The 24792-nt window shown below is 34.4% G+C and overlaps 2 protein-coding genes across 2 annotated transcripts; both read left to right on the plus strand.

Moving 5' to 3' along the window:
• The first annotated feature begins 1459 nt into the window (after window positions 1–1459).
• On the plus strand, window positions 1460–5463 carry LOC110778737 (protein FAR1-RELATED SEQUENCE 5-like). The gene is made up of 3 exons (XM_021983296.2): window positions 1460–1695; window positions 3960–4036; window positions 4466–5463. The coding sequence occupies exons 1-3, from the start codon at window positions 1460–1462 to the stop codon at window positions 5461–5463; spliced, it is 1311 nt and encodes a 436-aa protein (XP_021838988.2).
• A 27-nt stretch (window positions 5464–5490) lies between these two features.
• On the plus strand, window positions 5491–12404 carry LOC130467627 (protein FAR1-RELATED SEQUENCE 9-like). Its single transcript, XM_056836192.1, has 8 exons — window positions 5491–5570; window positions 5660–6368; window positions 6476–6602; window positions 11720–11814; window positions 11904–11987; window positions 12067–12108; window positions 12194–12256; window positions 12345–12404. Exons 1-8 carry the CDS (start codon window positions 5491–5493, stop codon window positions 12402–12404), a joined length of 1260 nt encoding a protein of 419 aa, XP_056692170.1.
• Window positions 12405–24792: the final 12388 nt, after the last annotated feature.

Below are 24792 nucleotides of genomic sequence, written 5' to 3' on the forward strand. Positions count from 1 at the left end.
GAAGGATGCCGCCCATCGAGGTACCCATGCAAACTCCCACGGGAGATTACTTCGCCGAAGGCGGTGGGAACTCCTCGTAGTAGAACCAAAAAAAAAACTTGCTACGTATATTTCTTCTACTTTTGAGTAAAATTATTATTTTTCATGTTCCTTAGAGTTGGTTGTACTTTCTTTTTTTCAATTTTCAGTGCTATGTAGTAATAAAACTTGAATTATTTCTTGTCCCAATTTGAAGTTAACTTTTTTTAAGGTTAAGGTTTATTACATTTTATCAACGTATGTAAAAGTACTTTACTCTATTATCAAAATCAAGTATATACAGACAAGAATATAATATTAACAATTAAAATGTACTTCATGTCACTAATAAAACAAATAACTAATCTGATAAAATAATTGTATATGAATATATTTGAATGTACTTTTTAAAAAAATATTGAGTAAATCTAGATTTGTTTAATTAAAGTTGTTCTCGTACTTATAACTTTAACTACATGCAAAGTCTTGGAGGAAAGAGCCGAAAGACAACCCCTCATCCCTCCTCCCCTCCCCCCGTCCAACTATATAGATGTGATGTAATTGTGAGTTTGATGATGATAACCTACAATATTATTAACTCATATATAAAATTATGTCTACTTTGTGTTAGACCATCTACATTCTTGACCTTTGATCAAGTACATATAATACACTTCTCTTTCACATTTTTCCTTCTTCCACCTCTTCCATTGACTTGACATACATTTTAGTTGAACTCCTTTGTCTAAAGGTCACAAATCCCTCTCATTTACTTTATACATACCCCATTTTTAATTATCTCTCATATATAATGCATAGTACTATTATTTCCTCCATTATGGGATTTATGCTTTTCGCATTTTGTCGCTTCGGGGGATTTATGCTTTTCGAATTTTGGGTATATGATGTTTGTTCTAACGATTTGGAACAAATTGTTAGTAAGTTGAAAAATTCTATTGGTATTCTTAGTTTTGTAAGAAGTTTGAAGGATGAGGACAACAATTTCTACAAAAATAATGTTACTGGTTTGGCTATTTCAAAATACTTTTTGCTATCAAGATCTTGTCATTTGTATTGGTGAGTAATGATGAGGATAAGTCAGTTTTTTTAGGTCTTGTTGTGTCCCTTAATCTGAACTTGGGTACTTGTTTTGTTAAGGAGAAATATCGACTTTGATAAAGTAGGTCAATTATGCACAGAGGTATTGTGTTATGATGTTGTTAGTAAAGTCCTTCTTTAGGAGGGCAGTTGCAGCAATGGAGCTTAAAAACTCAAGTTAGCTTTCAGGGATCATGCACACGCACTTAAAATTCACCATCCGAATCGAGAATTTTAGTTGAAGCTTAAGAAGGTGACTTCTTTATTGGGTTGGTCTCCAGATTTTGTGGAAGATGCACTTGAAGTAGTTCAAGAGTAGGAGTGTTTAAGGGCAGTGTCCAAAATGAGAAGGAGGAAAAAGGAAAGGAAGGAAAGAAGAGAACAAATAAAGGAAGGAGGACGTACTCATAAGTGTTATGGTGTTAAAAATGACATCAAGATGGAAAATAATGTTGTAGGCAAATCTTTGGATGTAGAGGGTAAAGTCAACCCTACCAACCAAGATCACATGCCCAACGTTATTGATAACAATTTAGTTCTGAAGTCAACTTCAGAAATGAAAAACGAAAATCAAACGAAGTATTAGCCTTAAACTAATGAGAATTACCTTAACAAAGAGAATATACAAAAATAAACCGTTAATCACACTTAACTGATATAGTTTACAAAGCATTTTAAGGGGCGGAAAATAAATTCTAAACTTTCCCTAGGCAAAGGATGAGAAAGATTTTGCTAACGAGAGAGCCCAATAACAGTTTGATACTCTAAAACCTGATATTGTCCCCCAATTCTCTTATGTAATGTGGTTTTTTTCTTCTTCAAAATAATACTCCTTCCATATTTTAATATGAATTACAATACTATAGCGCTCGTACTCTAATATGGAGTATGAGTTACCATTATATTTTTGTTATGCTTTACACTTAATAATAAATTGCTCTCCTCTTATGGTGCCCATTATCTCTTCTCACGTCATTTTCATTGAATAATTTAACAATGTCATTATCTTTTCTTACAATGGTTTATTGTCAATATTCCCACTTGCATCTTACTTTAATAAAACCAACTCACTCTCCTAAAACTCCGTACCGATCACATTGTAACATAACTCTACTATTAAAATATAGGGGGGCACTTCGTTTTTAAAGGTTTGAATCAGTAATTCATTTGCTTTACAATACATATTAATTACACCATTTCTATAGTTGGTATAGTTTCTTATACTTTTTGTATGCATTTACTGCTTTCAAGATACGGAGTACTATACTTTTTGATCTCATTATCTATTTATACTATAGGTACTTTTAAATTAAAATTGGATACGAGTAGTTAACTATACACTCCCGTTAAAAAAAACAAAAAAAAAAAAACTATACAACTACATGTCTTTATTCGGTGTCACAACATTTACATGGTATCGTGGCATCATGACTCATGACAAAGTATCTTATAAACAGTAATTCAAAACAGATTAATTAATGGTCTTAGTTTCTCCACTGTTTACCAAAGAAATTATCTCAATACTAATTCATTTGATGGTCAACTTATAATTTATATACTTGGACTTGATGACGTCGAATCAGGGAATAATAAAAAAATATGTACAAGTTTACATTAAACTAATATTTTTGTCGTCATAAAATCTTGAGGATTCTATATTTATTATTATTAAATCATTCTAATTATTTAAATACTCTCTCCGTTCTCGAATATTAGTCATTTTTTAAATCTTGCAACTATTCACAATGGAATAAAATCTTCTAATTTTTTCAAATACGTATTTCAAAATATATTCACGTGAGATTTTGTTTTATTCTTCTCACTGTGTAATTTAATAATATCAATATTTTTTAACGTTTTTAACGTACGTATTTGGAGATATTTGCGTTAAAATATTATTTGAAACGGGCGAAAAAGTAAATTAAAAAAAATAAGATTATTGAATGTATATATTTTTGAATGATGAATTTTATTACATGCAATTGGCCAAACACGTGTTACTCCCTCCTGTTCTCTATTCTTCGTGTCAAGCAAAACAGGAGGTAATCAATTGCTCAATCTAATGCCAAATTTGTAGTGATTATCTTGATAGAATTGGGAAAAAGGAAAAAAGAGTCAAAAAAATATATCTCTCTCCCCACTATGCTCTATTGCTCTTACTCCTCTGCTGCTTCAATGATCCGAAACCACTGGCGCTAACCGGCTACACTTCGCCGGTGCTCCGTCCCCTTCCATCACTCATGTTGTCGTGTATTGTTCCGGTATTATAGTCAATGATCTATGTGTTGATCTTTCTTGAATCTTACTGTTTTGATTTTATCTCCTCCAATTGGTACACATTGCCGGCTTGACCTCATGATCGTCGTTGTTCCTGGTCGCCGGGTCTCCATCGTTTATGTGTGGTTGTGCCGTTGTGGTCGCCGGACATGGGAACGGGATTGTTATTGCTGCGTTGGTTTGTCATTCCTCTAAACCCAAATATGCAAGTGGGCTTTATTATAGGTAGACTTGGGCTTTCTCTTTTCTTGAATACACATCAGACTTATGGACCCAAATTTTTGGCTGGATACCTATGCACGCATCTCAGCATGCATAGGACCTTAAACGACGGCGTTTTGGCGTTTTTTCCATCAATCTCACCTTCCTTCCTTAGCGCCAGATTTGTTTCCTATTTTCCTTCTTTCCTTTTGCTTTGTAATCACGCTGATCACGCTGAAATCAATTCAAATTTTTCTCTCTCCTCTTCTAAAGCCATTACGCAGTTTTTCTCCTTCAATTTTGTTGATTTCAATCTCCATGGCTTCCTTTGTTTCAACATTATGCTCTATGAATGATTTTACTAGCAAAGCTTCCATTGATGCTATACTTGTTGAAATTAATGCTGATAATTCCTCAATACTCTCTGCGTTGATGAAGGAATGTGAGTTTGATTCAATTTTTTTTTTTGTTTTTCTTTTGTTTTACGATTCTGATTTTCTGGTTTAAAAAAATAATTAGTTTCAATTGTGAGTAGATTCAATTGTGATTAAAATTCTTCTTATATTTTTTTTTTACGTTCATAGTTGTATTAGGTTTTAGTTTGGTGAACTTTTTATCGTTTTTTAAGATTTTGAATATTTTCCAGATTGTTCAATTTTCTGGAAAATTTACACTTTTTGTTTTTGAACATTATTCACCTATATTATGAACATGAATTTTTTTATTTACTTTTGTGAATATTTTTGTCGTTGTGATTATGTTATTATTACAACACATATATTGAAGTTTATGATTATGGACATTTTGTTTTAATATATGAACATCGTACAATCTAAATTGAACACCATCTTTTCCCTCTATTTTTTAACAGTGTCTAAAGAAGTAGTAGTGGTTGAAGAAGCATCTGCATCAAAATTAATGTTTAAAGAAGTTAGGAGTGATGATGAAGCTTATGAAATGTATAATGACTATGCATTTAGGAAGGGTTTTAGTATTAGTAAGGGATTAATTAGGACTAGTCGTAAAACTGGTTTGTGGATTATGCGCAGATTTCTTTGTTCTAATACTGGCTTTAAAGATGTTAAGAAGGAAACATTGAGGAAGTATGCGAGGTCTGAATTGCGTACATGTTGTACTGCTTTTATTCAGTTTTCTATTACCAATGATGGTGTTTGGACTGTGGTGAGGCATAACATGACTCACAATCATCATATGATTCCCGCTGACAAGAGATACTTGCTTAGGTCTCAAAGAGATATTACAGGGGAGCAGCTCAAGTATCTTAGTGCAATGAAAGATAGTGGTTGTAGAGTGTCTGATTTGCTTCGTGCAATGAGAAAAGAAGTTGGAGGATCTCCTAATTTAGGGTTTATTACTGCTGATGCATACAACGCTTTGGCTGCTGAAAAGGCAATGAAACTTGATGGTAAAGACTGTAATCAGGTAATTAGGTACGTTGCTCAAAGACAATCTTCCGAGAGTGATTTTTATTACGATTTTGAGTTAGATGAACATGGACATTTCATTAGTTTGTTTTGGAGGGATGGAAGGATGAAAAGGGATTATGAATATTTTGGTGATTTATTGGTGTTTGATACGACATACCGGACAAATCAGTATGATATGATATGTGCACCATTTGTTGGAATGAATCATCATTGCAATAATGTTGTTTTTGGTTTGGGGTTCCTAGTTAATGAGCGTATTCCTTCTTTTATTTGGTTGTTTGAATCTTTTTTGCGATCAATGGGTGGTGGAATACCCCAAACTATAATGACAGATCAAGCTCCTGCCATTGCTGCTGCTATTAGGGATGTGTTTCCGGGTGCTAGTCACCGTTTGTGTACATGGCATCTTGGAGAGAATTAAAAGAAGAATATTGCTACGCAGAGAGCTATGAAAGGTTTTACTGAGTTGTTTAGTTATCTTCTGAAGTACTGTGATACTGTTGCTGAGTTTGAACATTATTGGCCAAGGTATATTTCCTTTTTATTCTCATGTTCAATTCTTTATAGGTGTTGTTCAATTCTACAAACGTAATATTCATATTCATTTTAACTTTCAGATTCATTAAGCACTATAAGTGTGAGAAGAATGTATGGTTGAATAATTTCTATGTGATTAGAGAGCATTGGTGCCGTGCGTATTCTAAGGATACATTCTCTGGTGGAGCTTTGTCTTCTCAAAGGAGTGAATCGACTAATAATTCTATTAAAGATAGGTTGAGGAAGACAGATGGTTTATGTGATTTGTATCACTTGTTTTTAGATGTTATATCTGCATGGCGAAGCAAAGAAAATCACCATGATTATCGTGTATTGAGGGGCATTCGGCATATGACTGCTGCCAATGTTAGTATACTTGTGCATGCAAGGAAGGTGTACACTGGTTATCTATATGTGAAGTTTGAGGAGCAGTTTCTGAGAGGAATTTCATTGAATCAGGAACGTACATTTGAAGATGCAGAAAAAGTTGTTTACCTGTTATGGAAGCCTGCTACTGCTGATTTGATAAGGCATGAGGTTACGTTTAACAAAATTACAATTGAGTCCAATTGTACATGCAAGCATTTTTCTGAAGTGGGTTTATTGTGTTCTCATATTCTACGTATATATAGTATACATTGTGTTGCTATGTTACCCGAGCAATACATTTTGAAGAGGTGGACGAAAGCAGCTATGTGCAGCGCTGTTGTGGATGAACAATCCTCCAAAGTAAATGTTGTTCCCGCTTCTGTTTGGAGATTTCAAACTATGAGGAAGTTTGTTCGTTTGGTTACATCTTGTCAAGATTTCCTTGAAGCTAGAGTAGAAAATTGATACCGCATTTGATTTGTTAAGGCAAAAGGTTGAGAGTGTTAGGGGTGCTATTGACTTTGCAGAGCCGGTTGAGGGCATTGATGTTCCTGGTCACGATGGAAAGGATGGTCCATCCATTAAAGATCCAAAAAAGCGTAGGAAAAAAGGGTGAGACAAACGAGAGGCCTAAGGGTATTGTTGAGAATGAGTGTAATACCTCGTATTTTTCTATAATTATAAATATATTTTATTATATTTATAAAATATTATTTCGTGTATTTTTTATAAATTATTTTCATTTAATGAGAATTAAATGCGCTTTTATTTTAATTAATTTAAATATTAATTATTTCAAAAACCGGATTTTATTAAATAAATTCAAGGAATTTATTTAATCGGGAATTGTTGGGTCGTATTTCAAAAACGAATTTAATAAACTTAAAGCCCGGTCGTTTTGTTTTAATTAAACCCAACAAAGCTTGCAAGGAATTTAATGAATTGAGCCCGGTAATAAGCCCAACTCAAACTACCATAACCTAGCCCACATGGGAGAGAAAAACTATAAATAGACCCTCTCATTAAACCCTCACAAAAAATTCAGCACACTCTCTCTCTCCTCTCTTCCTCTCTCTTGCGGCACACCCCACGCCCCTCTCTTCCTCTCTTCGTCCGACTTTCTTGCAGCCCAAGGCACGAGTTGTGCCGTGCGTGTGTGTGCCCAACCTCGTGTGCCAATGTAATACCCCAATATTTTATGATTTCATAAAATATAATTTATAGCAAAATAAAGTTATAATTCTTACTAATCATTTTTCCATTTTATTTAATCTCTTTTAATATTTTTGGAAAATTTAAAACGCTATTTTAAATTTAGTAGGACTCTTATAATAAGCACTATATATATTCCGTTAACCCTAATTAGCTCCCCGGCCGTCACACATTCATTCCCTAACTAATCTTTTCGCTTTTATGGCTGTTTATGCTCAAACTCAAGATTTCGTTTCCAATATTGTTCATGCGCACTTATTTATCATGCATACATGAAACCAATTTTGATATTTAGTTTCAATCCCTTTTTTTTAAACTAATGATAATGATTAGACCTCACTTGATCAGCCAAATCATGATCTTTTATCTACTGAAAATAATAACCGCAATCAGCCTTTTACCTGATTCTTCAATCTGTTCGGATACTTGAATATAAACAATCCTCGGAAGGTAATCACGCACACTTAGTCTCTTTAAATTATTCGTAATTAAGTATTGATCATTATATATAACCATGTATAGGCCTTTGGAGGTGTTTGTTATATATAGTATAAATTTTTATGTCTAATTATAAGTGAATAATGTGATAACGTGAATTAGATAAATGCTCAACTCATGGAAAATATTGTTGATTTAGATTTCTTATTTTATTAGTCACTGTTATTTTGTATGTGTGTAGATATCTAAGGGTCTAGTTTATTTGCGGATTGATGTTGGAAATTTGGATTGGATCAATCTATATATTCTAGAGTTTTAGATCGTTATAGAGTTTCTTGGCTTTATTAATTAGTAGTTAGTAATCACACGCACTTAGTCTATTCGAGTTATTTGTACATGTTAATTGTAATCGCATACACTCAATCTGTTCGTATTACTCGTATATATTTGGAGACGTTTGAGTATATAATTGATTTTAAGTATATAGTAGTGGGCTTGTATACTGTGCGATGTATGCTATAGTATGTTGCGATATTATGTTTGTTGTTGGGTTTTATAGATAACAGTAGAAAGTTGCGTAAATGCTAATTGGTATTATGATGTGGTTGTTATATTGATTATTAGGGTTTTTATTTTAAGGAAATTAACATTGTACTCTAGTGAGTCTTATCCTTGAAGTTCTAGGGTTACTCGTATTATTTTTGAGAAGATAAATTATTATGGTTTAGAGTAGTATTTCCCTAAGTAGTTAAGGTTGAAAAGTTATATGAACCGGTCAAATAGCACATTGTGCTTTATTATTTGGTCGGAGCCATGAGCACGACCCTAGGCTTAATCTACTCCTTTGAGTTAAAAACACTCATCGGGGGGTGTGCACACTTAAAGACTAAGACCTATTTGGTGGTTACATCCAATAGTCCATTACTATTGGGTGGTGGACTAGATTCACATTTTTCTGGTGGTTACATCCAATAGTTTAATATATACTAATGGGTGGTGGACGCGATCCACATCTCTCTGGTGGTTACATCCAATAGTTCAATATATACTATTCGGTGGTGGACTCGATCCACATTCCTCTAATGTTGGACTTATAAGAAATTAACAATAAACCCTTGTTACCTATGGTTATAAGTACTAGTTTTATAAGAATTGTTTATCAATTTGTACTAATGTGTTTGTTAAATTATTGTTATTATTATTATTATTATTATTATTATTATTATTATTATTATTATTATTATATGTCTGGTTATTCAATAAGCGTTGATTACTCAGCTATTGCTAACGTGTGTGTTTATTTGTTTTGTGTGTTTGCGGCCACGTCTTTTTCTTATGGTGGCCCTGCGACGACCCTTTTGGAATTTGTCCACTATGGTGAGCAGTCAAGATTGACTGGAGCAGATCGATCGTGAAGGATGCAATTACAAGTTGAAGGAGCTCAGTATTATCGTTTAGTCTTGTATGACAGTTTAATACTTTTTAGTTTAAATAGACCACTTAGTAATCAAGTTGTAATAGTTTGAATTTTGTAAGCCTTAGCACTTGACAATGTGATCAAGTGTGGCGGTGATACCTCCGATTTAGGTGTAAGCTTCCGCATAATTTTTATAAAGTCTTTTATATTCTTATTTATTTCTAGTTAGTAAATCGGGGGTGTTACAGCCAAGCTTGCTGCCCCCTCTCTTCGTGCCTCGCCCCGCAGCGCAGCACCATTGTTGCTGCTGTGTCGCGTGTGCCGTGTCCCGCAGCCCCGCAGTCCCAATGTCCCGCGCGCGCTGAGCCTCGTGCTCGTGTGCCGAGTGCCCCGCTGTGCGTTGTGCCTGCTGTGCGTTGTGCCCCTTGCTCGCCTGTCCCTTCGCGCGCGCGCGCCCTTGTGGTGCGTTGCGCTGCTGCTGTTGCTTTGTTGTTGTCGTGTGTGTTGGTCGGCACACACAAACATGATTAATTAATCGTTGTGTGTGTGTGTGTGTTGATCAATGGTTTAATAAAATTATGTTTTCAAAAATATTAATTTTCAGTTTTTAAATTGATTTGATTATTGTGATTAAGTTTGATTATTGGATTGTTTAGATTAATTAAAACGGTTATGAACACCGTATTGGGTTAGTAGTATGTTTTAATTAAAGAAATTGGGTTTGATGATTTAGTTTATAATTTTCAGATTTAATAAGTTTATAAAGTGTTGATTTTTGAAGTCAAAACATGTTTTCGGATTAAACCATTGTTAGGGTTTTGGTTTCAAATTGATTGAGCGATTGATTCACATAATTTAATGACAATTTAAATTATGGGAATCAACTTAAATTTTCAGAATGTTTTTAAGCTTTAAAAAGTTGGTTTTTAAGGGTTTTAAAGCTAAAAAGTCAATGTTTTATGTTAGGACTTGAGTTGACTATTTGAGACTATTAAATTACCAATTAATGAATAATTTCTAATTAAACTAAGGGTTTTAGTTTCTTAAATAGTAGCTGGAAATTTAGTAAACATGGATAATAATTTAGTTCTCTTGTTTTTTTTATAGGAGTTGATTTCTAGTGAGTCGTGATTCGCACAGTGGCCCCCGTACTTAGGTATTCCAGGTACGTACAAGACTAGGGTGACCACCCATCCCTTGAGTACTTTATGAAGTGTATTGAATGCGAATCATGTGAACTTATATGTTGTTATGAATTCATGTTGATGATTGGGAATGAGTATGTTATTATAAATTCATGTTTAATGTTGAGAACAAGCATGTTGTTATTATTGTTGAATCTATGTGAACGAGCATGTTATGAATTGAATTATGCTTTATAGATTCTGTTGAACTATCATGTTATGGACTTTGATAATCGTGGAATTATGTCAAGCATGTTGTTCAAGTTGGTTTGCATGTATGAGTAGTGCGCATGCAAGTTGTTATTATTGTTATGCTATAGTACAGGATGTCTAGCATAATTATTGAGTCAATCGAATGTTGCCAGTGAGCAACATATATTCTACCAAGGGGTAGAATATGTTGAAGAGTCTATGTGAATTGAATTAAGGACAATTCGTGCTAAGGGCACACCTCGCTTGTTAATAGGCAATGTCGGGTTATCTCAAACAGTGTTTTTGAGAAGGAACAATGGGAATAATATCACTTGAGTCTATGTTTGATCACAAGTCTTAAAGAAGTAAAATATTGAAGAGTCATTGTTGAATTGTTGAATTGTTTAATTGTTTGTATGTTGTGTCTTGAGTCGCCTTGAACATAATATATTAATTAACGTAAAGTGTAACCCAAAAGAGCTTCAAAACTCTTGGAACGTATATACCTTAAGTATGAACAATGGGGGGGAGACTTGCCGGAAAACTTGTACTTCTCGAATGATACAAGACGTTGTTTCATTCTTTCTTTTTAGGCCGTTGTACATTGGAATTCCGTCGGTAGGATCCGACTGTCGGTAGGAGTCCGACTTATTATTATGTGGTGCATGGTGGGATCCCATCACCCTTTTCTTTCCTTTTGAGGATACTTTACTTTACCCGTTCGAAGCTACTTTCTATTAAACTGTGAGTCAAGAGTCGTGTCATGAGTCGAGTCTTGTCTTCATGTTTAATTGTTTATTATATGGCTTTTGCATGTTGATTATTTAATATTGTCGAGTGAAGCATGTTAGGATAGAATGTTATTCTAGCTTGTTCGTGCTCAGCTTTCGCTGACTTCGTGCTTCATGTCTTCTGGTCATGGCCTTTGCCTTAATGACCCTATGATGATCTATCAATTGCATTTGCGTTGTTAGGGAGTAGATTTTCAATAAAGCAGGTTTGTAGAGATAACTTGCGGGAGAAGTTATCATGGGATTCGAGTTGAGAGTTTTATTCTTCCGTAATTTATAAACACTTTATTTTTATTTTAAAGTCATGACTACTATTTTCAGTTAATGGATTTTAAATGGTTTACTTTGGATTGGGCCTCAGTGGTTCCAACTTGTTTTAATAACCATTAACTATTTATTTAATGTGTTTGAAAGTTAGTTAATTCCGCTGCGTAATTCTGGTAAATAGCCTTAGCCGTTATCACGGTGGCGGTAATATCTTGGTAATTCCTACGTTTTAAGTCGGAAAATGTTTTATAAAAAGCAAGGAATTATTAGGGTGTTACAAGGAGTGTAACAAAAAGAAGACCTGGAGGAAACGTGCTGAAAAACATGCTGAAAATGTTAAAGCTAAAGCGCAAGCTTCTGTTCAGGTATTTTTTTTTACATTAATTTATATGTTGTACATGTGTTTTTCAAGGTTGAACATTCTTTCTAAAAAGTTGAACATGCATCTTTTTAGGAGTTTGATGCTTTGGGAAATCCTCTCCTTTATTCTCATCCAAGTTCTGGCTCAGAGTTGCGTGTATTAGGTTCATCCCTTGAGGTTAGTGTGTGAATATGACTAAAAAAAATAGGTTGAGAATATGCTTTAAAAACTGAACATGTATCTTTTATAATTGTAGAAAGGTATTTTTGGAAAGAGTGTAGTACTGGATTCTGTTCAGGTATTATCTTATTTATGAACATTGTTTTTCATCCTTTGAATATTACATTTCATTAACTGAATATACGAATTTGATTCTTATGTAGGAGGATATTTGTGGAAAGAAAGCAGTACCAGATGTTGTGGAATCTTTGGAATGTTTTGTCCAGGTATTTGAACATATATGACTTACTTATGAACATTATCAGTCATATTTTGAACATTGTGTTCTGATATTTTTTGTTTTTGATAATGTAGGGTGGTTTTGGTTCTCAATCTAAGAAAAGGAAAGGAATATATTCGACCAATTTCTGCTAACACGGAATTGAATTCTCATGCTGCTCGTGTTTCGCTTTATGATGAGATTATGGCCAATTTTGATAAATAGGTTTCGTTATGTGTAATTACCGATATTTTCTATTTTTTGAATTTCAGATGTGATACGTTTGATCAACTCATTTTTCATATTATATTAAACTTTTTACTTTGGTTAATGATTATTTTTGATGTTTTCTTACAGCATTGTTACTGCATCATGTTTTATTTGAACATTTGGTCTTTATAATTGAACATTTTAAATGCAAAAATGAATAAATGAAAAATATCCCACAAATGGCCTTTAACTATAGGTACTTAATGCGCAAATTGTTCCAAACCAAACATTTGAAATTCATGTTGTCTACCAGAATGTCATATCTAATCTATTATAAACTATAAACAAACAATGAACTATAATTCCAAGGCAATCCACCTGACGTCTTCTACCTTCAGCTTTGCATCCAGTTCTCCTCGTTTTTTCTTTTAGCAGCAGTCTGGATCCGGTACTTATGTCTATTTCCATTGTCCAATAGAATTTCAGCACAATAATGCATCCTTAATTTTCTTATCTGATCAAGCTGCAAGCACCCAGAAGAAAATTAAAGAAATTATTGAATATTTCTAATAATATATTGAACATTCCTTTTTCATAAAATGAACATTATAGAAAAGACTCTTACATTGTTTGCTTTTAATCCAGGATTCCACTCTAGTTCAGGGTCTGCTGTGTATGTTTCCATATGTTTCAACATGTAGACTCCACAGTTAATTGCATCCTCGTTGCTTCGCCATTTCATCTTAGTCAGTTCCTCTTGAACTTTGACAATCCTTCTCCTACTCTATAATCATTAATTTTGTAAAAATGTTCTACAGCTTGGACCTATATTTTCAAATTTTAAACAGCAAGTAAGTGTTTTTAATCTACATATATTTATTCATTTAATGAACATTGGATGTTAACTTACCATTTTTATTGGGTCTCCTTGGTACTTTGTGCCAACTTTGACATGTTCTGGCAGCTTCCGGTTGTCTAATAATATCTATTGAGCGATCATAGAAGTTAACGCACAACACATAAAAATGCGCACTTACACATACCGGAAAATATATCTCCTTATACATCTTAAGGTTGTGAACACTAGCATTCCTCATTTCAGATGTCAATCTGTTGCTGAATTTATGAAGCCTTGTGTCCCAGCTATCTGTTTCTAGACTGACTGTGAAGGTGTTGATGATCAACTGCATTTGTAACACATATGTACATAAGACATAAAATTCTGAACATAAGGATTAAAATTCATAACATAAGGCATAACATTCAAAACATAAGGCATAACTTTCTGAACATGACATATAACATTCTGAACATGAGATATAACATTCTGAACATAAGACATATAATTATTAACATAAGGATTAAAATTCAGAACATAAGGCATAATATTCAGAACATAAGGCATAACTTTCTGAACATGAGATATAACAATCTGAGCATAAGACATATAATTTTGAACATTGAACACTAATAATACAACAATTTATCCAGAACTGTACCCCAAAAGTATTATACTTACAAAGGGCATTATGGAGAAATAGAACTTAGTCTTGGAGCATTTGCCGTTTAGAATTGCAGACCATGCATCAACGACAGCGGTGTCTCTGTAGCAATCACGACCAATGTTTGTATCTCATCTCTGTTTATTGAGTTCTCTCCATCAAATGCTCAACTCATGGAAAATATTGTGAATTAGATAAAGGCACAACACATAAAAATGCGCACTTACACATACCGGAAAATATATCTCCTTATACATCTTAAGGTTGTGAACACTAGCATTCCTCATTTCAGATGTCAATCTGTTGCTGAATTTATGAAGCCTTGTGTCCCAGCTATCTGTTTCTAGACTGACTGTGAAGGTGTTGATGATCAACTGCATTTGTAACACATATGTACATAAGACATAAAATTCTGAACATAAGGATTAAAATTCATAACATAAGGCATAACATTCAAAACATAAGGCATAACTTTCTGAACATGACATATAACATTCTGAACATGAGATATAACATTCTGAACATAAGACATATAATTATTAACATAAGGATTAAAATTCAGAACATAAGGCATAATATTCAGAACATAAGGCATAACTTTCTGAACATGAGATATAACAATCTGAACATAAGACATATAATTCTGAACATTGAACACTAATAATACAACAATTTATCCAGAACTGTACCCCAAAAGTATTATACTTACAAAGGGCATTATGGAGAAATAGAACTTAGTCTTGGAGCATTTGCCGTTTAGAATTGCAGACCATGCATCAACGACAGCGGTGTCTCTGTAGCAATCACGACCAATGTTTGTATCTCATCTCTGTTTATTGAGTTCTCTCCATCAAAATATACAACTTCCCTACAATATTGATACAACGATTTTATTAAAAATAATCTAATAGATAAAAATATTAAAATAAATCTTATATTAATTACTTACTTTTTGTCTCCATCACCAAATGCATAATCTGAAATTATTTGTAACACCCTAATAATTCCTTGCTTTTTATAAAACATTTTCCGACTTAAAACACAGGAATTACCAAGATATTACCGCCACCGTGATAACGGCTAAGGCTATTTACCAGAATTACGCAGCGGAATTAACTAACTTTCAAAACATAATAAATAAATAGTTAATGGTCATTAAACAAGTTGGAACCGTTGAGGCCCAAATCCAAAGTAATAAACCATTTGAAATCCATTAACTGAAAATAGTAGTCATGACTTAAATAAAAATAGAGTTTGTAAAATACGGAAGAATAAACTCTCAACTCGAATCCCATGATAACTTCTCCCGCAAGTTATCTGTACAAACCTGCTTTATTAAGAATCTACTCCCCAACAACGCAAATGCAATTGATGGATCATCATAGGGTCATTAAGGCGAAGGCCATGACCAGAAGACATGAAGCACGAAATCAACAAAAGTTGAGTACGAACAAGCTAGAATAACATTCTATCCTAACATGCTTCACTCGATCGACAAATTAAATAATCAACATGCAAAAGCCATGTAATAAACGGATAATCATGGAGACAAGACTCGACACATGACACGACTCTTGACTCACAGATTAATGAAAAGCAGCTTCGAACGGGTAAAGTAAAGTATCCTCAAAAGAAAATAAAAGGGTGATGGGAGCCCACCTTACACCAAATAATAATAAGTCGGACTCCTACCGACAGTCGGGCCATACCGACGGAATTCCAATGCACAACGGCCTAAAAAGAAAGAATGAAACAACGTCTTGTATCATTCAAGGAGTACAAGTTTTCCGGCAAGACTCCCCCCATTGTTCATACTCAAGGTATATACGTTCCAAGAGTTTTGAAGCTATTTTGGGTTACGTTTTACGTTAATTAATATATTATGTTCAAGGCGACTCAAGACATGACATACAAACAATTAAACAATTCAACAATTCAACGATGACTCTTCAATATTTTACTTCTTTAGGACTTGCGATCAAACATAGACTCGAGTGAAATTACTCCCATTATTCCTTCTCAAAAACACTGTTTGAGATAACCCGACATTGTCTATTAACAAGCGGGGTGCGCCCTTAGCACGAATTGTCCTTAATTCAATTCACATAGACTCTCCAACATATTCTACCCCTTGGTAGAATATATATTGTGAAGGAAATAATGCCCTTGGTCCAAGTATGCATTCTATGTTAAGTCTAATAAATGCGGTTCAGTATTAATTAACAAGTTAATAATTCAGTGAGATCAAGTGAGCTGAATGCCTAGCTAGAGGCCGCTTCAGTTCAAGTGGAATTAATGATATTAATCCACAGCTTACTCTTGACTGAACCCGTAGGGTCACACAAATAGTACGTAAACGGATCAAGTATTTAATGGCATTAAATACTCCATCTATGAATATTCGGAACCGACGGATCTTGGTTTCAGTGGGAGCTAAGATCGTCACAGGCAAGAAATGAATACTCCGGAAACGATGATATTGCCGGAAACGGAAATATGGATCGTATCGGAAATATAAATATTATCCAAGTCGTAGATGTTGCCGGAAACGGAAACATGGTACGTATCGGAAAATATTATCGGAAATGGAAATATTGCCAGAATCGGAAATATTGCCGGAAACGGAAATATTGTCAGAATCGGAAATATTACCGGAATCGGAAAATAATTCCGGAAACGGAAATATTAAATATTTGTTCGAAACGGAAATGAATTCCGGAATCGGAAAATGTTAAATATTGTTCGTATCGGAAATGAATTCCGGAATCGGAAATTTAATCAGAAGCGTATCGTACGAATAAGCATCGGACGAGGCCTGCCGGACGAGGCCCAGCACGAAGCCAGGCCATCGCCCAGCAAGCCAAGCGCGCCGCACAAACAGCCACGCCAGGCCCAGCGCAAGGCCAGGCCCAGCAGGCTGGGCAGCGCGCACAGCACGCGCAGCGCGCAGCGCGCGCGGGCGCTGCGTGGGCTGCTGCTCGCGCGCACGCATGGGGGCCCATCGTGGCTGCCGTGCGTGTGTGTGCAAGTGTTTGTGTTCGTGCACGTTTCCTAAAACATGCAGAGTTCGGTTAATGATTAAATTCCTAATTCTATTTGATAAATTAATTAAATTAGAGTTCTTGTAGGATTCTAGGTTTAATTAATTTGTATCTGAATAGGATTACGATTCCCTTTCCATACCCCTATAAATATGAGGCTAGGGCTCACAATTTATAACTAGTTTCAAAGTATTCAAAGTGAGTTTTTGAGAAAAAATTCAGCCACACATCTTGTTCAAAAGTGCCGAAAATTCTAGTACCTTAAGGGCGATTCTAGTTGGTCAATCTTAAGGCGGATCCGGACATGCTGTGGACTATCTACGGAGGGACGACACTTGGAGTCCTAAAGACTTGTTCTTGTTCGGTTCGGGCGCAGCTAGGGAAGGCACGCAACAAAGAGTATGCATCTAAACTATGCTAAATGATTATGTGTAAATAATATGTTTTCCTGGCTTTATGGTTTTTCCGCATGATTTATGAATTGTCATATGTATCATAACCTAACAGTGGTATCACGAGCCCCTTATTATTTTCATAATCTAAATTGCATGAACATGGTTAAATATTACAAATTTGCAAGAATTAAAAGGGGTGATTAATTTTCGTAATTGTTAATTAATTGCAAATTGCGTTTATTTAATTATACGTACGCAGTTTTTCGGCAGTTTCTTCGTTACTCATCCGAATTGAGTGATTTTTGTGTCAATTCCGCATGTAAAAGGCATTCTAAAATTTTGACAAAACTAGTATTTTTCTGCCGAACCCAGAATTCTCAAATTCGAAGCCTAACTATGACTTTTCGAAGGTTTTAGTTTTTCGAATGCAAAATTTCGTAAATTTAAGATGTTAAATTAAATATTTGCGATTCTTGTTGATAAATCTTGAATTTTTGATTGACCTACTGCATATGTTTAACAAGTTTGAATGCCTAGTCTTGTTAATTATGCAATCTAATTTGTAATTATGATTAATTTGTTGAAAATTAGAATAATTTAGAATTAATTTGATTTTCATAATTAATTGTAATTTAATTAGAAACCTATGATTAAAAACCACCATAAAAATTGTAAATTTATGATAAATTTTAAATTTTTATGACCTAGACTTGAATCCATAACAATCGGAAATCAATTGGATAATAAATTTTCGATTTTTCGCCCTAAAATTATGAAATTAATAATATTTATTAATTTGTCATTAATTTTATAAATTTTAAATTTTTATGCGATTCGTTCATAAAACTTGCACGCACAAAGCAATGGACGCTTCGTGTTACCCTTAAGGGGTGTTGTATAATGCGGGCATGCGACGACGAGCAAGGGAGCTCGTCGCCCGTGCGGCACGAATGCAATGAGCAAGGGCGTAGTGCACGAGCACAAGGCACCAGCCCTGCCTTGTGTCGTGTGCCACGAGCAATGGACGAATGGGCATGGGCGAAGGGCGAGCCAAGGCAGTCGCGTGTGGGCAGCAAGCGAGCTGCGCCACAACGCGCGCTGCCTCGCACAAGAGCGCGCAGCCTCGCGCGCAGCGAGCGCAAGCTCGCGTGCCACGAGCGCTGCGCCCAGCATTGCTCGCGCGCACAGCGAGCGATGTCGCCCGCCCAGCGAGCGATGTCGCGCGCCCAGCGAGCGATGGCTCGCGCGCCCAGCGAGCGATGTCGCGCGCCCAGCGAGCGATGGCTCGCGCGCGCACTGCGAGCGATAGCTCGCGTGCGATGAGCGCTGGCGCGCGCAGCGAGCACCAATGCGTGCGGAGGCTTGCGATGGGGATGCAGCAGCTATGCGACGAGCGCATGGGCTGCGCGCACATGGCCAGCAATGGCTGTGTGCGTGCGGCCCATGGGCGTGCAACGCGTAGGGTGTTTGCGTTACGATTAGATCGTTTTGAATGTTTAATTTGAAAATTTCAGTTCACGTAATTTTAATTAATTTTAAAATTAATAATTTAAATTATTTTCTTGGATTTTAATTTTGAATATTGTAATTATAATAAATGTTATTTATTCTAATTATTTTACTAAAATTAAAATCATGAATTAATTTAAATAACGACTGAAATTAAATTAAACTTTTTGGATTCAATTATAAATTTATATGAGCTTTAAATTTTAATTAAATTTGTATGTTTCCGGTTAGACTAGAAATACATTTTTATGTTTAAAATTAGTAAAGCATATGAATTTATTGGTTTAAGTGGGAGCGCTTTTTAGTCATAAACTCTTGATTAGGTCTACAAATCCTTAAGGTTAAAACAACTTGATTAGAATTAATAAGGACTGAATACTTGGTAGATTATTGGTGCCCTTGATTAATTGCTGCAAATGTTTACGTGATGCATAATGTGTTTTACTAACCAGCTATGTGGGCCATTCATGATAATGAATGGGTGAATGGTATATATTGTATATGTACTGTTTTGCAGGTTATGAAGTGACTAGTATGGCCCAAATAGGATAGAAAATATGGTCTGCGTACCATTAATTTGAATGTAATTGGTCTAAAGTACCAAAGTTATTTTTCAATTCAAATATGGTCTGCGTACCATCAAATAATTGTAATTAGTTATAGCTTATCCTATTTGAAGAAAATGGTGCCTCCCACGGAGATTTTCAAGACGGACTTTGAAGTTAAAGCTTCAAGATGAAGTCGGGCCATACTAGATCACATTTATCTTATGCATGCTTTAAGTTATTTATTGCTTTAAATATGTCTTAATTATGCATAAGATTGTGGCTTGATTATGTTGCATGATTAAGGATTTTAGTTCACTTAAAATCTAACCAACATAGTAAGAGCCTTAAGTTCCAAACTTAAAAATTGAGTTAAAAGGTGCCATGCCAAAATATACACTTGCTTGGATATCCTTTACATCAATCTAGTAATAGTTTTCGCTCAGCGAGGTGTTACTTATTGGTCCTAAAGGGGCAAGGTACACAAATAATTGTGAGTACATGTTAGTTTTGGTGAAACTCAACGATATAAGTAAGGAGTCCTTTTATGTCGTGGCAAAATCGATAGGTTTTCCTAATAAGTTCTTAGACGTACCTATCAACCAAGAGTAGTTTCTAGACTATTAGCAAAAGGCTTTTGCTTACCTAAAATGTTTTAGAATTGAGTCGACAAACTGTGCTTAATTCTTCAATGGTTTTAGGGTCTTGGAATCATTTTATTCACACCTGCCGGAACAATAAAATCGAATAAAATGCTAATAACTTGTTTGAATTGCATGGTTGCTTTAATTTCAAGTTATTATTCATGATAAATGTTTAGACTTTGCATGCTTCAATGTATGTTTTAATTATTGTTTATAATTAAATATCTTGCACTGCAATAAATCCTTTTAGAAAGGTAACAGTAAATTTCCTCGATTGGTAGTGAATCCAAGAACGATTCACGGAAATGAGAGAAAATGAGCGATTTAAAATGTACGTTTCTTATAGCGACCTTTATGGTTGTTTTCGAACATCAAAGTCGAATGGCAAACCAATTGGTGCTTGTGAATTCAAAATACACTGTAGTTTTGAAATCATGAAGCATTGAGTTTAATACGCTCAGCTTTACCAATGGTTAACAACCTAATATCTTTGTCCATTTAATTCTCGAATGAGTCTAGTCCCTAGACATTCGAATAGATCGATGCTTAGAGAACTTTAGAAGCTTCTAGTAAGATCATCTAGTTGAAACAAAATATTCAACATAAATTAAAATGGTAAAGAACCTTGTTGGTGACATTGGACATGTCTAACAAAGTATAAAAGTCAACACTAAAGAATTCAATTCTTAAGACTATAAGAAAGGGTACAAGAAATAGGAAAACGAGGAACAAATGAAAGGAATTTACGATTCCGTTTCTACCTATAAGTTTATGTTTAAAGAGAAGTGACCTAGCAATCAAACTTCCTTGGTATCATATACCGCTTGAGGTTCTTACTTCGGTAAAAACTCAAACAATGGAAGCTAGGCTACATTAATGACCTACAAGTGGGAAATGAAGCATGGCAATGCTACATTAGTTGTAGGGTCATCTAGTTTGTTTTAAGTCCTTTCAAAGGCTGGAACTTAATGGCTATTTTGTTCCATAATCAGCATACCTAAATTTCTGCTTCAAACACAGAAAGACTCACATTCAAGAAAAACAAAAACAATGTTTGTTTGTTTATTTGAATGAAATGGTCAATTACAGGTTGAGTCAATATGCTTGATTAAAACAAACAACTCTTTAAAGAACTTTACTAGGTTCAAATCAACCCCTTGATTTGAGTTCCACTAATCTTTGGCATTGTTGCTTAGACCATATCAACAAGTTAACATTCATAAGCTCTATTTTGATGGACTTTTGAAAGTTGGTTGATTTCTAGATCAACTTAAGACAAGCTAGTCTTACTTGTTGAAAGTAACAAAGAATATAAACTATTGTTAGAACGCCTAGACGATAGAGTTCAAAGCTAAAGAAAGGTTTTATGACTTTATTATTTCACATGGATTTGAGTGAATATAGGTTTATTTACTCAAATGTGATATAAGTTAAATCTGTTTGGCTAGTTCAAAGATTCGAAGTATAAAATCCACTTGGCAAGAAATCATAAAGATCTAGGTTAGATCATGTTGATGATTACTTGAGACCAAATATGATCATCAATGATTGTGTGTTGTAATTTCACAATCTAGGTCCATAAGATATGGCATATCGTAGTTGGAATAATCGAAGTCAATTAGTACTTGATTCGATCAATGATGAATCATAAAGACTTTTCCTATAATTTCTAAAACAAAATGCTCAACTACCACCAAACTAAACCAAATTCGTCAAAGCTATTGAAAAGTAATTTCAGGATATCTTTTCAATTATATATATCTAAAGAGTTGCTAAACTCAGTGGGAGCTTAGTGTTTGTTATACAACAAACTAAGGCCCAAGTCTAGATATATGTTTCATTGTGATTTATTCAAATGAGACACAAGGGTATTGTTTCTACCACGAATTTTTTTTGAGAACATAATGTTTGTTTGCTCGAAATAATGTCCTTTTGGAGATTCGTTTCCAAAATGACAAGTGGGAGAAAATAGACCTCGAAAGTTTTCGAGGCGAACAACAAACATAAAACGGACATTCCGGAGGCTTTTCGAAGTGCTTCAGAAAATCCGAACTTATTCTGAAAGGACTTTAGAAGTAGCTTTTAAAGAATAGACATCTCTTAGAAGACTTTACAAGTGCTTCAAGGAGAATAGAATATTCAAAGGACTCTCAAAGTGCCTGTTGATATTCTATTGTTTGATGTTCTATATCCAAGTAGGCATAGAGTTCAAGTCACTGGAACTATGAGATTCTTCCATTAGATAGTAAGGAAACATAGAGTTCTGGTCAATGAAACTATGAGATTCTTCTATTCGATAGTGAAGAAACCTACAACTTGCAGTCAAACTATTATCATGTAGATTAATGAGTTTATGACTTGTAAGAAAGCTATGACGAAACCTAGATTCCCTAAAATGGTTAGAGGCCATATATAGACTCAAATGTTTTAAATGGTTAGAGGCCATAAAACATACTCAATGTTTTGATGACAAAATTGAAATTTTGTTGATTTGCAAGAATAGTTTCACACCTATTGGTTGCAAGTTTGTTTTAAGGATAAAAACCATCAAACATGGAATTGTGTTCACACACAAAGCTAGATTAGTTGCTAAAGGTTACAAGCAAATTCATGGCATGGATTGTGTTGAAACCTCATGCAAAATCGTAATGCTTAAGTCTACAATTCAAGTAATGATTGCATATTGGTACATATAGCAATTGGATGACAAAACGTATTCCTCAATCAAATGTTGGAATAAACTATGTACATGGTATGTCATAGGAATTGTGGATCCAAATAAATGCTTGAAAGAAAAGCTAGTTTATAAAATCTAAGTACAGATTTAAGCAAGCAATTGGGAATTGGAATTGTATTTTAGTGAAGCTAATAAGTATTTTAGTTTCATAAAATACACATGGTTCTTATAGAGATATAAGAAGTTTAGTGGGAGTACGTAAAACTTAATTGGTCCTATGTGTATTACACACATATCTCTCTATTGTGAAATAACATTCAAATGCTAATGACTTAGATTTGAAATTATTCATCAATGATGGACCATGGCGAAACTTAGTACATACTGGGTATTAAGATCTATTTACAAAGATCTTATGATATTATTTTGGATTAAGTAATGGCATTTACTAAATCAAACACGAAAGTCTCCATTGGAGATATTCGACCCATGTGAATAAATCTAAGTAAAGGATGTTTGAACTATGTATAAGCATTTACTAAGTTAACATCAAAGAATCTAATGAGATTCTTCACCTATATTATATGTCAAAGAATTTAGCTGAATTTAGTATCTACTGAAACTAGATAAGCTAAAGTTATATGAATAGAATTCCATTGGGAATTATTCTACAAAAGAATTTATCATGTATGATATAATATGAGGATCGCCAAAAACGTATCGTATGACTTTAGGCATGACGAACATATACCAATCTCTATTGATCTAAGTAAAGATCAACTAGATTGAGATCAAGAATACTTATGGTACTTGAAAAGGTACATAGGAATAGTTCTTGATTCAAGGAAATAAAGATATGCTAAATATTGATGCTACACGCATAAACACTGGCAAAGGATCAAGCAAGACCCTTTGGAGTTAACCATTGATAAGGACGAGCTATAGAGCATCGTGTTTTGAAATGGCAACATGGATTGGAGACCATGAGTTGTTGCGTGGGAAATTAAAATAATAATTTCTATGTTCTAAGATATAGTTGGAGAGTCTTCCACATATCTATGAACTGCTTGGATAGGTAAATCCAAACAAAGAATCACTAGCAACCTATACAGTTGAAGTAAAAGTGATTATTGCCTAAGAAGCAATAAAACAGGGTTGTTTAAAGTTCTTCACTGAACTTGGGTAGATCACCTATATGCTGGCTTGATGTTTCTTCATTGAAAAATGCGTAGAACCACTCTTGAAGCAAGAAAAACGTCTGCTAACTTGATGGTTCTTCATTGCAAAGTGAGTAAAACCACCATCGAAGTAAGAAAGACTAGATCACATAATAAACAAACTCAAAAAGATCTTATCATCATATCTCGAAGAACATTCGATGAAAAGGATATTAAGATTGGCAAAGCATGATAACTAAACCTATGCAACAAGTGAGAAGCAACACTCACATTGTAGCACTGGAAATCAAGCATAGCTTTGAATTCCATGAATTGTTTTAGAAGATGGGTTTGAGGCCCATGGTTATAAAACATTGGGGTTGAACATTTATCATATATGAAATGTATTTTCATATTCCATTTAATCTTGGTTTAGTATTAAATGATGAGTCCCTTCAAATTTGACGATATATTCAAGATAGACTGTCAGGACCAGTCCTGTGACTAAGAAATGTCTATCAAGTGAACTTGAATGTCAAAGGTTGAAAATGGTCCCTAATCGGAGTTTTCTATAAAATTGGACGCATAGAAAACGTTAGACGATTAGAATGCAAGATGACTAGTAGTTCTGTTTCTTGAACTATGTGGACATGGCAATGTCATAATCATTTGCATAGATACTTACTTTGGGAAGACTAGTATCGGACAAGACCTATGAAACTTTACTGTAAGAGATGAAAATCTGTCATGAGTAAATTTCATTAAATTATTAGACACTAAATCCTCAATACCTGAGTGATTTGAGATTACTTGTTTGAGAACTGGTTGCTTTGACGTTGACCAACCGTCGCACCGTAAAAGGA

This window comes from Spinacia oleracea, chromosome 2 (assembly GCF_020520425.1).
Source record: "Spinacia oleracea cultivar Varoflay chromosome 2, BTI_SOV_V1, whole genome shotgun sequence".
Taxonomy (NCBI): Eukaryota; Viridiplantae; Streptophyta; class Magnoliopsida; order Caryophyllales; family Amaranthaceae; genus Spinacia; species Spinacia oleracea.

Bases quoted from the DNA above. Each gene is read 5' to 3' on its own strand.
- LOC110778737 (XM_021983296.2), top strand. From the start codon at position 1,460: ATGAGAAGGAGGAAAAAGGAAAGGAAGGAAAGAAGAGAACAAATAAAG. The intron at 1,696-3,959 runs GTATTAGCCTTA...TGATTTTACTAG, and splicing joins AAAAACGAAAATCAAACGAA to CAAAGCTTCCATTGATGCTA. The intron at 4,037-4,465 runs GTGAGTTTGATT...ATTTTTTAACAG, and splicing joins CTCTGCGTTGATGAAGGAAT to TGTCTAAAGAAGTAGTAGTG.
- LOC130467627 (XM_056836192.1), top strand. From the start codon at position 5,491: ATGAAAGGTTTTACTGAGTTGTTTAGTTATCTTCTGAAGTACTGTGAT. The intron at 6,603-11,719 runs GTAATACCTCGT...AGGAATTATTAG, and splicing joins GGGTATTGTTGAGAATGAGT to GGTGTTACAAGGAGTGTAAC. The intron at 12,257-12,344 runs GTATTTGAACAT...TTGATAATGTAG, and splicing joins CTTTGGAATGTTTTGTCCAG to GGTGGTTTTGGTTCTCAATC.